This window comes from Ostrea edulis, chromosome 5 (genome assembly GCF_947568905.1).
Source record: "Ostrea edulis chromosome 5, xbOstEdul1.1, whole genome shotgun sequence".
Taxonomy (NCBI): domain Eukaryota; kingdom Metazoa; phylum Mollusca; class Bivalvia; order Ostreida; family Ostreidae; genus Ostrea; species Ostrea edulis.
Window position 1 is genome coordinate 36,957,428 of NC_079168.1, and position 13,600 is coordinate 36,971,027.

A 13,600-nucleotide genomic window follows, 5' to 3' on the forward strand; every position below is an offset into this window, starting at 1 on the left:
GGTATGTACTTCACTTTGTTTTGCTTTCACGTATGTGGCACCATATTTGTCAGATATTATATATGTAAAATTTATATACACCTTTGAGATATACATTTTTTTTGGAAGAAAGCTGTCATCCATCAAAAACACTGACGAGTTCTGATGTTTATAACTTGTACTTTTATTGAAATCGTGATATACTTAAATCTGAAGTATATTCTAACATAGGTGTTAACAGAAACAAATGTGTATAAACCATATTAACAAGGAAAAAAAAAGGTCCTATGGAAAAGCCTCTTCACCCGTGGGAATCTGGTGTAAAACATACAATACTGTACAACCCTCGACCACAACCTTGTCATTTAAAGTTAAACTGCATTTCGTACACAACAAAAATTTGTATATAAAAAATCAGTCTTAAAATTATGAAGAATAACAAATTCCTAATCTAGCGAAGATTTGGGGAGGGGCTATATACACTTTATAAACGTCCCCATGCAATGGACCCAAATTGAAACACATCTTTTCCCTCCTTAACTCACACGGAAGGACAGAAGTTAAATGAATTCTAAATTTTTAAATCATTTACATGTTTTTACATTTGAAAAGGTACACTTTATTAATTGGTTACTGGCCATTTAAATATATTTCAGTAGTTGAATATTGTTCCAGAAATAAATAAATTCTATCATAATTCTATACACTTCCCTATGAACCAACTTTAATTACCTATCGGGGTTAAATACTTGAACTCTGCGCACATACAGTGCATAGGATTTTGGCGAGTTATCTAGGGACAAGACTTGTGTCATTTTTCATCAGATACAGAACTGCATATGCTTGAAGACACTGGATCATTGACAAAAATAACCTACGCAATAAACATGAAATGGGTGAAACCCACAAAATATGTCCTTGACCTATAGGCAAAAAGTAAGTATTTCGTAATGTTTTATGCATTTGAAAAAAAAATCGAGTGCATGTGCAACACAAAGAGGCGCCATTGTACGTACAAATCGGACCACGTCGGCCCTTTTCAATAAACATATAATCTAGTACAATTAAACAATTACAGCGAACACGCTTATAATGAATTCATGCTTACAACCAAGTGATTTTCACTCCCTGTAGTTTTCGAACATAATAATATCATGAACTTCATGGGTATAACGAACCAATCAAAATTATTAGTCCCCTGCATTTCGCTATAAGCATGTTTACTACATTAGGATTACCTTTGTTTGGTGTTATTAATTTAATCCATTTTTCAAGATGCCTTTCCCCGTCCTATATATGTTTAACTGAAACAACCTTTAGCTTAGAGAAAAAAATCTTTACGTAAAACAACTGGAACAAAATGCGTCAAACTTATATTTCGTTCGAATTTCCACCGCATAAGAAATATCCCAAGCCATTTTAGCAGGAGAAATTTCTACAAAAATGTGTTGATCTCCGATAGCGTCTACACAAGCTGCACTATAAATACATAGTCTCTCCACTTTCACGTGGGGAGGTGCATGTAGTGGGTTTGTACAACACTGATTGTATCTGTATCATCAATACAAACATTTAAAAACCTAATTAAAGTTTGTTACTTGTTGGAGGTTAAAACCTCAAATATGATTAACAGATCCATTTCACTGAGCAAGTTCAGCCTTCTCATTATGCGAATCTTCCAAACGACTAAGCGATCCATTGGTGACATCCAGCGTCTCATAGATATCCAATCCCTCACCTACAACAAGATGTAAATGGAATTATTATTTCTGTAATCAAATTATGCATGCGGGTTCTTCTGTACAGTATATTACAGACCATTTAAAGTTCATGAAAATATTCACGAGTTAGACAATAAAATATTTTCCTCTTAAAAGTTTGTTTTTTTACAACTTACATGCTAGTAAGAATCTGAACACATAATAAAATCTTTTAAAAACACCACATTAAACTTGTGCTTGGACAAAATTCCATGACAATGATCTTCTAACCACCGCTACTAAAACAACATTTTTAATGTTCTTAGCAGAAAACAAGATGCTTGTGGTTGGGATCAGATAGTAAGCAATACATATTTCATTCTCCGTGAAAAAAAGCCATCTGTATATAGGCTACAGGTTTTCCTACATTTAAAACTACAGTGGAATAGAATTAAAAGATTTCAGAGGGGGATTGCTCAATTTTCGTGGGTAACCTTAACCTACAAATTTTAAACTACAACGAAATAAATGAAATTCAATGACGTTTCCATGTACAAAATCCATATAATCAGCTCATATTAAATCATATCTCCCAACGAAAGTGCAAGATATTGGTAATCTACCCCCACGAATTTAAATACTGTGGAATCATTTTAATTCGTGGGGGTCCAATGTTCGTGGGTAAGCAAAATTTTGCTGGTTCGTGGGGACGTAATTTCGTGGGTAACATAAGAAGTCACTAGGAGAAATAACTCTACTTTGTTTAAAAAATGTTCGAGGACACGTAAATTCGTGGGTAAGAGTGACCCACGAAATCCACGAACAATGATGATTTCACAGTCATTTTCTCTGACGTTCATTGATTGTGTAATGTTTCAAATCTACTTAATAACAAGAACACACGTTTACACTGTAATAACATTGATATCTCCGACGTGATCACGGAAAAGATCATCTCTCTGTGAACTTAGCAAGGTTTTTTTCACAGCTGAAGTACTATGTATTTCAGTATCAAAACAAATAAGGCGCAGTATAGTAACAGTTGATAATGATCAAAATATGGTAGTACTCTGACCAATACAAAATGTTGTAGAATCCTTATACAAAATATTGCAAAATCCTTATGCAAAATACTGCAAAATTCTTACACAAATTACTACAGTATCTTTATGTAAAATGTTATAGAATCCTTATACAAAATACTGCAAAATCCTTATACAAAATACTGCAAAATCCTTACACAAAATACTGCAGCATCTTTATGTAAAATGTTATAGAATTCTTATACAAAATACTGCAAAATCCTTATACAAAATATTGCAGTATCCTTATACAAAATACTGCAAAATCCTTACACAAAATACTGCAGTATCTTTATGTAAAATGTTATAGAATCCTTATACAAAATACTGCAGTATCTTTATGTAAAATGTTATAGAATCCTTATACAAAATACTGCAGTATCTTTATACAAAATGTAGAATCTTTATAAAAAAAATCTACAGTCTCTGTATACAAATTTCTGTAGTACTAATATACAAATTATTCTGGTACCCTTTGAAACTTTTTAAAAAATATCAATAGTCACCACAATTTTTACATCTGTTATAAAATATTACATCTACTATAAAATATTACAACTACTATAAAAACCTGACATCTACTATAAAATATTACAACTACTATAAAAACCTGACATCTACTATAAAACCTGACATCTACTATAAAACATGTTACGAAGTCACACTACTATTTCATCCATGCTTTCATAATTGGAAAAAAAATTATAGTTATTTAAGTGCATTCTCATTTTTCATCCGTATAAGGTTATAAAAAGCTGTAGTCATGTAATGATTTATCTAATCATTTTGCTACAAATGACAACATAGGCAGTTCTACTTTTTGCATATTTTAAAATATCTACCAGGTATAATAAAATAGAATGTCCAGGAAATGGAGTGTTCAGAAACAACAAAACAGACCCAAGGCTATACACTCCCTGGGGCCCGGATCTACCAGCTCAGAACACTTGTTCACTGATGTTGATAGACAGATATAACAAATGGACAAAATAATCAAACCCAAAAAATCATCTTATTGATCAAGGTATTCAGAATGTAGCTTTTCAAACAATACCTTATGTAAACTTTTATTTTTTGAAACTGTACAACTGCTGCATGCATCGTATTAGAAAACCCAATTCCTCAAAATACACGTAACTGAACGAACACCACATTACAAAATACACGTAACTGAACGAACACCACATTACAAAATACACGTAACTGAACGAACACCACATTACAAAATACACGTAACTGAACGAACACCACATTACAAAATACACGTAACTGAACGAACACCACATTACACATGGAATGAAAGTATTTTTTTATGCTTATGATAGGTTAAATATCCATTGTTCTGGGGTTCATTTGTCTACAATCTGAATTTAAAGTCATGAATGCACTGGTATTCCAAGTTTGTATACGACTCCTGACATAAGGAGAGTTACGGTATTTCAGTTTCACTCGGACACAGTGTCTGCCTATATCTAAATTTTATGACCATATAATGGGCGACACATATCTCTCTGTATTAAACTTATAATTGCACGATTCCATATAGAACAACATTCTTGTTACCTACTGCGAGATTCCCCTTACTTTTAATTTAGTCATTATCAGTCCAGGAAAAAAAAAACAACTTAAAAACAGTGTAATTAGATTACACAACTGCTATATTTTCAGACTAGATAGCCCCACGTCCTTTCAAATAGATCTACCTAACGCGCACTGAATATGCAAGTCATGGAAGGTACAATTACAAAAAAATTACTTTCACGCTATTTAAGAATTTTAGTTAATTTTGCATCGGTGTTTATCAACAATATTAAACACTCTTTCTCCGAAAGAAGTAAAAACTATTGTATTTGCAAACGATGATTGTAGAAGTATTAAAACCTGGTTGCGCCCCCTTTTTTCTCACTGTACAAATCATTGTATTTTTTTCTCCCATTCTAACTCGCACGAAATAGTTCAAATAATCAGAAAAGCTTAGTTCTGCGTGCTTGTTTACATGTACCAAAACGGAGATTCATTATGCATGGCTGATGGAAAATCAGTTTCTTTGCTCTTACTGCATCACGAATTTGAAATGTTTCTATTAATTCTCAAGGTCATACGCGGCGTTTTCAATAATGTATAACTGAATGTCTTGTGGCTAAGTTTTATACCTTGTATTTCAGAGTGCATTATCGGTGCCGTTGGTGGTCATGTTGGCCGTTCAAACCAACCTAATGATTAGGGCACTTGTTACGCAACCTATAGAGGACATTCTAGACTCTCTATACACAACACAAATTTCCCCTGACTTACCCATAGGGATATTATGTGCTCTTTTTATACATAACAGCCTAATGTAGGGAGAGGTCTAAGTTTTTAGAATGTGTGCCCGATACCTTTGTAATTATATTACAATAAAATATGTTCAAACCAACCTAATGATTAGGGCACTTGCTACACAACCAGAAGGTCTGGGTTTTATTGTCGATCCCAGCGCCGAGTCAAACCAAAGACGTTCAACATAGATGGTGACTTTTCCCCTCGCCAGGCATGAGGACTGAAAGTCGTGGGCTTTTACAGATATGACATTAAAAACGGAGGTCCCGTGGAACGGTAGTCACTGGCATGATATAGAATCCCCACTGCTACTACCCAAGTGTCATACCGTTCAAGTACCTTGGTCATTTGTGACACCTATACTAAAGCTGGTGATGTCTTTACATAAGGGAAAATTCTCCAATGGAATGCAAAACAATCTACAATCAAACCATACACAAGACCCAGCCCAACATAGGTGTATCATGGGAATCTTGTAATCTCTCTCTATACATAACAATATAAAACCAGCCAGACTTACCTAAGGGAATCTTGTAACAATACACACTCGGCCAGACTTACCTATGGGAATCTTGTAATCTCCCTCTGTACATAACAATACACACTCAGCCAGACTTACTTATGGGAATCTTGAAATCTCCCTCAGTACATAACAATACACACACAACCAGACTTACCTATGGGAATCTTGTAATGTCCCTCTATACATAACAAGACGCCCAGGGGCCTTATAGGTCACCTGAGTATCATGTAACAACCTTCCAATGTTTGAATTAGGTTTGTTTAAATATAAGAATTTTACTTTTGGATGGAAGAAACATTGAATAGCTATGTGGTCATGAAGTACATGTGTCATTTTTATGTTCAATCAATAATCCTTTTTAAAAAACCTAGGTCTGAGACATCATAAAGAAAAGGGTTATTTACTCCTTAGATAAAACCAATAAAAGAAGATTTTCAAAGAATTTCTACATTTTCACTATATGACCAATAGAGCCCCACCCTAACTCAAGAACCCCTGCCCCAGGGGCCATGAATTTCACAATTTTGGTAGAGGGCTCAACGCTCATTATAATTATGCCCACAGTTTGGCTTCTTGATGTCCAGGAGTAAAGAAGAAGATTTTTTAAAATTACACTCATTTTGATGGTTTTTGCCTCACTCCTCAGGCCCCAGGGGGGCAGGGACCACGAATTTCACAATTTTTGTTCCCCTCCACCCACAGATGCTATATGTCAAAATTGGTTGAAATTGGTTCAGGGGTTTCAGAGAAGAAGCTGAAAATGTTCAAATGTTAACGCACGACGACGGACAAAAACAGATAGCAATAGGTCACCTGAATGATTCAGGTGACCTAACAATACACACCCAGCCAGACTTACCTATGGGAATCTTGTAATCTCCCTCTAAACATAACAATACACACTCAGCCAGACTTACCTATGGTAATCTTGTAATCTCCCTCTAAACATAACAATACAGACACAGCCAGACTTACCTATGGGAATCTTGTAATCTCCCTCTAAACATAACAATACAGACACAGCCAGACTTACCTATGGGAATCTTGTAATCTTCCTCTAAACATAAAACAATACACACTCAGCCAGACTTACCTATGGCAATCTTGTAATCTCCCTCTACATAACAATACACACTCAAGCAGACTTACCTATGGGAATCTTGTAATCTCCCTCTATACATAACAATACACACTCAGCCAGACTTACCCATTGGAATATTGTATGCTCTCTCCATACCATTAGGGTTAGACGGAGTCCTACACTCCAACGTTACTTCTTTCCGCAAACACTGATCTATATCCACTTTGCTGAAGAAAGCAACTGACTGTAAAACAGAGTGGGAAGCAACATCATTATCGGGGCCACCGAGAAATTTAAATTTCAAATTCAGTAACACTTCACAAATTAATCATCAACCTCATGTTTTGAAGTACATTGCATTCATAATAAATACAATGTACACCATTGAACACAGAATTTGCAAGAGTTCATAAATGGAGTATAACAAATTGCTGCATTAAGAAAAATTAATGAATTACCTGCGGTAAATCATTCATACCCAGGGCTCGGGCAAACATACACCTGGTAAAGAGGTTTGTGATCTGTAGAGCTAAAACGGCCCTGTAACGATCCTTGCTGGCCACCAGGTAGCGCACCTCATCGTGGATGCTGATGGCAAACCGTGCATTGATGTCATACTGGTTACAAAGCCAGTTCATACACACCAACATCAGGTGGAGGTAATCTACAGCTGAACTCTGCACCACCCAGTTGATGCGACTTGTCATAAACTAAAATTAGATAACTTTAACATTGAGAATTATTCTTTTAGAAAGTACATAAGGTTTAACATTCTTTTGTGTCAGTAAAATTATATCAAATGGAACTGTTAATTATACATTTGTTCTCAAAAAGATAATTGAATAATTCTTCTTATCAAAGAAAATATGAAAATTCCATCATAAAGACTTTAAACATATCGTGAGGCTAACAAATCATTCATATTACACAAATACTGTATTATATAACTAGTTCAGTCAGACAGGGCCCCACAGAGGACTAAATTCATGTACTACATATACTACATATGTAGTACAAATGACCCAGAATTCATTCATGTTTGTAATGACAGAGAGGAGTGTTTCTTTTCCCAGATCTGCATTTTCATGTTCAACTGCAGGATACGTTATATGAAAGCTCTCGTTGTAGTAAACTAAGTGGGAAAGTCTGCTGTAACAATTGACCTCTGACCAAAAATTATGTCTTTCTTTAAAGATCGATCAACCACCTTTGTATAAAATATGAAAGCATTTTGTTTAAAAATGTTCAAGATAATGAGTCTCAATGAGCATAATAACACACAAATAGATACTGATGTCTATAGGTGTCTTGAAATACCTCTCTGTAGAATATGAAAAACGTATGTTTAAAACTTTTCAAGATATTGTGTCACAATGAAAATGTATTAAACTTGGACTGAAGATTTGTTGTGACCTTGACCTATGATTCCATGATATACAGGTGTATTTGTTTGAGGGTCATAGATTTCACAGTATTGGTATAGGGCTCATTGCTCATTATAATCATGCCAGCAGTTTGACTGCCTGATGTCCAAAGGTAATTGAAGATGAAAATTTTCTAAGATATATTGCATTTTTGATACATGTATAAGACCAACTTAGCCCAACCCTTTAGCATGAACCCTAGACCCAGGGGTCATGAATTTCACAGTTATGATAAAGTGCTCATTGCTCATTATCTGTAATCATGCCAATAGTTTGACTGCTTGATGTACAGAAGTGAAGATGATTTTTGAAGATTACATTTATTTAATTTTGGTGGTTTTGGACACATATCTCAGGCCCCGGGGAGGCAGAGTCCATTAAATTCACAATGCTCCTTCCCTTTGATTCATAGATGTTACGATGCACAATGGCAGATGAAAACAGATAATAGGTCACCTGAGTGACTTAGGTGAGATCATAAAAACCTTTTTACTGAAAATTATTCAAGATATTATGTCACAACCAAAGTGATCACGGACAGACAGATGGACAGACAGAACAAAATCATCAACTACATTTGTATAAAATATGAAAAGTCTATGTTAACAACTTTTCAATTTCTATTGTTATAATGAAAGCGTAAAAGTTACAAATTGAAAGACTGTTGTGACCTTGACCTTTGACCTCATGACCCAAAAATTGATACCTATTCTTTAATGGGAAACCATCTTTTTATAAAGTATGAAAGATTTACAATGAAAACAGGGCTTGGAACTAACTTTTCATGTCACCAGTACAGCCGGACTGATAAGGTATAATTTCAACAAGTCCGCAAAAAAATTTGCCAGTCCACCAGGGTTTTCCAGAAATAATTAAACATATTTTGTTAATGATATTCAAATAAAATTATGGGATTTAACTCGATATGTCTCGGACAACATTGCACCACTAATCAGGTTCGTCTGATGTCTACAGAGGAATATCAAAGGCGTGTATAAGATTCGATGAGCAAGTTTTTCAAAATAACATTTCAGAAAATTGACCAGTCCCATCGTACTGACTAAAACAAATATCAATCAGTCTCCCAGACATTTAACCAGTCACGGACTGATGGGCATAATGCTAATTTCAAGTCCTGGAAAACTACATTTGTATGTTAGATATCAGACAGTTGAGCAGACAATGTGATTCCCTATAGGACTTCTGAATTTTCGATACACTGTCGTAATCAATAGTGTCTTTTTGTCATAGACAACTCCTTCTGTATTCAAGTTGACATTGTTATGATGAAAACTGTGTGAGTTATCAGGTCAAAATAAGTATACAGACATAGATACTGGACATACAGACAAAGCAACAGGACCTCAAAATTTATAGGTGTCGTCTTCTTCTTGTAAAGTATTTCTGTACAAAATTAAAAAATGTTACGACAAAAACCGTTTGATGTATCCCATCAGAACAATAGTGTTGATGGACGGATGGACAATGCAATTCCAAAAAGGACTCCCACGATACATGCAGGGCTCCCATGATACATATACATGCAGGGATCCCACGATACATGCAGGGTTCCCACAATACATATACATGCAGGGCTCCCACAATATATGTACATGCAGGACTCCCACAATATATGTACATGCAGGACTCCCACAATATATGTACATGCAGGACTCCCACAATACATATACATGCAGGGCTCCCACAATACATGCAGGACACTAACAACTTGTATACTCACTTCATCTCCAATGATTTCTGGTTCTAAAACTTTACTAATGGAGGCCCTCAGCACAGGTGTCTTTGGGGAGGATGACTTGGCTATAGACTCCAGCATGTTGAACATCTCACTCTCACTATCAACATATATATATATGTTTATATTATTCACTACATGTATCAGCATATATATGTATATGTTAATCACTATCAGCATATATATGTTTATATTATTCACTATCAGTATATATATGTTTACATTTTTGTTATTCACTATTAGTATATATATGTTATTCATTATCAGTACATATATATATATATATATATATATGTTTAAGTTATTCACTACCAGTGTTTAAGTTATTAAGTTATTCACTATCAGTATATATATATATATATATATATATATATATATATATAAAATTTGGCTTCAATAAAAATAATGATTCAATACTGACTTTCACCTAGACAAAACATGTTTGGATTTAATTGACAAAATGATACTTGTATACATCTACTCTGCAGTCTCTCTCTTTATTCCTTTCTCTCTCTCCAATTGAACAAATTTTCATGATAAAAAAATAAAATCTTATCAAGTATCATCAGAACTTCACTCAAAAATCTTTGAAGGTTAAACATATTAACCTCACTCCTCTATTACAAAATGAGTATATCAAAATATTTCAGCATAAACCAATCAGAACAAGGCGTATTTGTGAAACACTGATGCCTCCGCATGGCAGCAAAGTAATTCTGCTACCCAAAGAAAGGTCTTAATTGTCATATGGAAATATACATGTGAAATATGAAAGCCTTATCACTAATCATTCAAGTGATGTGCCTTGGTTGAAAGTTATTTCAAAAGTAAATTGAACTCCAAAGTCAAGATCATGAGGTCAAATGTTTTGGCACTAAAACAAAGGTCTTGCCACAAGAAATATACATGTGAAAGATGAAAAACCTAGCACTGACCATTAAAAAATTATGACCAAAGTTTAAATTTTTTAAAAGTAGGTCAAACCTCAAGGTCAAAGTCAGGACGTAAAAATTGTTACAACCTAAAGAAAGGTTTAATCAAAATAAATTCACATGTGAAACATGAAAACCCTATCACCAACCATTCAAAAGTTAACACCAAGGTTCATGTTTTTGAAAAGTAAGTCAAATCCTGAGGTGAAGGTCACAAGGTCAAAATTATAGTATCAAAAGAAATGCTTTGTCACAAGAAATACACACGTGCAATATAAAAGCCCTACCACCATCCATTCAAAAGTTATTGCCAAAGTTAAAGTTTTTCTGGACAAACAGACCATAAACTACATGTACATGTATATGCTACCAAATCTCCAATTATGAAATATATAAAAATATTTCAGCATAAACTAATCATTAAATGATATTATTTCCAGGCGTCTTAAGAAATTAAGGTTATGCTGGGAAAAAAATGCAAGATGTTCACAAATCTACATTTAACATTTCTAAAGATAAATGTAAAATCTTCCAGAACATGATTTTGTTTTAGAATTGCTTTTTTCTTTAATATGCCATCGTACGTGTACATATGTACCTAAATTACGTGAAATAAATGATGTTATGATAAATCTTCTTTGACAAAAATGCTTTATGACAGATTATATTTTTTGTGTATGGAAAACAGTATATACTTTTTGTGAACAAAGCTACATCGAAACATCAACACATTTTTTATTAATGCTAAGATTAGAGTTGATGCTATGAGCATTAATTTTTAACTTTTATTCTTTGCTGCACAAATCACACCATACTATTTAGTCCAAAGGCTTCATTAAAAAATCCAACTTGTCCCTTTGTTTTATTATACAACACACTGACAATCTTCAAAAGATTACCTGTCCCCATTCTTTGTGAACCTGCTTGAACGGTCAACAGCTTCATTAACTAATTTTCACACATGTATAAATTAATAGATTTGTAGTCAAAAGCATATTTTAAGTAAACTTGAATGCCACTATAATTGTTTATCCTTATTTCCTGCTATTCTAAATTTTCCCCACCATATGCCACATTTCATTTGACACCGACCTTGCTATACCGATCAAAGGGAGATAACTTAATTAGCATTTCATAACTACATAATGATATAAATCTTTTTGAAAGTTCCGAATACCACTTTATCAACATCAACCAATCATTACACATACTTTTTACACAATCATTTTTCCATAGAAAAAAATTCTGATCATTAACATTTAGACCTAAAATCAGATTAATTTCTGTATTTTCATTAATAATTTTCAATAACACGACTTGAATAACGTTTCACCCATATCAAAGCAGTGCCTTCTGTACATGTGTGATTCTATACACCTGACCTCTACAGCACAGATTCTATATTTACTTATATACATGCCTATTGTAATTTAGAACCTCAATTACCCAAGAGTGAGATTTGAACCTCAACCTATTCCCTCAGTAGAATTTGCTGTGATTCTTACTACATCCTATCATGATGATTAATATCTTGATACAGAGCAGATAAAGTTGTTTTAATCTAATGACACTCCTTAAAGAATTTATTCTAACAATGAATGGATAATTGATTTACTTACGTTCCTCCTTCCCATCTCCTATGTTCTCGTTTTCTGAGTAAGAAAAAAAAAACTCACATAAAAATACTGTATCTACAATCTAGGTAAGAGTTGTTAGGAATACAATTATTCATATTTACGTTTAATCCACAAAGATTATTTTCATCCTCATCACTTCCTAATGATTTCTTATCTTTTTCATATACACATATTTTTTAAAACAAGAGGCCCACAGGCCTTATCGGTCACCTGAGTACTAGTGAAAACTTCTCATTGCTTCCTACATCTCCTTATAGCCCATCCTTTACTTCTCATTGGTTCCTACATCTCTTTATTGCCCATCCTTTACTTCTCATTGGTTCCTACATCTCTTTATTGCCCATCCTTTACTTCTCATTGGTTCCTACATCTCTTTATTGCCCATCCTTTACTTCTCATTGGTTGCTACATCTCTTTATTGCCCACCCTTTACCTCTCATTGGTTCCTACATCTCTTTATTGCCCATCCTTTACCTTTGATTGGTTCCTACATCTCTTTATTGCCCATCCTTTACTTCTCATTGGTTCCTACATCTCTTTATTGCCCACCCTTTACCTCTCATTGGTTCCTGCATCTCTTTATTGCCCATCCTTTACTTTTGATTGGTTCCTACATCTTTTTATTGATTGTTTCCTACATTTACTTGGTACCCACCTTCTACCTTTGGTTGTCTCGTACAATTTCTTTGCTTTAGCAGCAGCTTCAACAGATGTCAAATTGTGATTAAAATTCATCAGCAGCGTCTCTGCAAATTTTTGACCAGCCCCATAAATGCGACCATAATTCAAGACCTAAAATAAAGTACATGTACAGTATAATCTGTCTAAACTGGCTATGTGTGGTTCCAAAGAAATTGACCGGTTTACGCAGAGTCCAGAGTGCAGAATGTTGACAAGAATGAGAGTTGCTTCCCTTGTATTTACTATCTATGCATACATGTGTAATGATTGCTAACGTTTTATTATATCACAAAAGAACTCAAAACGTAAAAATATAAATGTCAGTGTTTTATTGTCGTGCTCATTTCAAAAAAGTTTAAATTTTTATTAAACAGTTTAAAATCTGGGAATTATTCACACACTTTTCTGTTGGTAAATTATCGATTTTGTCTACAACATCGCTGTTATTAAGTGCTACATTATGTACGTTCGTCAAGTTTGTGTTGT

At 34.1% G+C, this 13,600-nt stretch overlaps 1 protein-coding gene across 1 annotated transcript in view; it reads right to left on the bottom strand.

The window, feature by feature from the left end:
* Positions 1-139: 139 nt before the first annotated feature.
* The window catches only part of LOC125650479 (DNA polymerase subunit gamma-1-like), a 38,455-nt gene continuing 24,994 nt past the window's right edge, over positions 140-13,600 (bottom strand). The window contains exons 20-25 of the mRNA XM_048878829.2: positions 13,089-13,225; positions 12,416-12,448; positions 9,850-9,964; positions 7,143-7,394; positions 6,811-6,928; positions 140-1,717 (exon numbers count right to left, since the gene is read on the bottom strand). Of these exons, the coding sequence (XP_048734786.1) occupies positions 1,620-1,717; positions 6,811-6,928; positions 7,143-7,394; positions 9,850-9,964; positions 12,416-12,448; positions 13,089-13,225 (753 nt within the window). The 3' untranslated portion in view covers positions 140-1,619. The remainder of the gene's footprint in view (positions 1,718-6,810; positions 6,929-7,142; positions 7,395-9,849; positions 9,965-12,415; positions 12,449-13,088; positions 13,226-13,600) is intronic.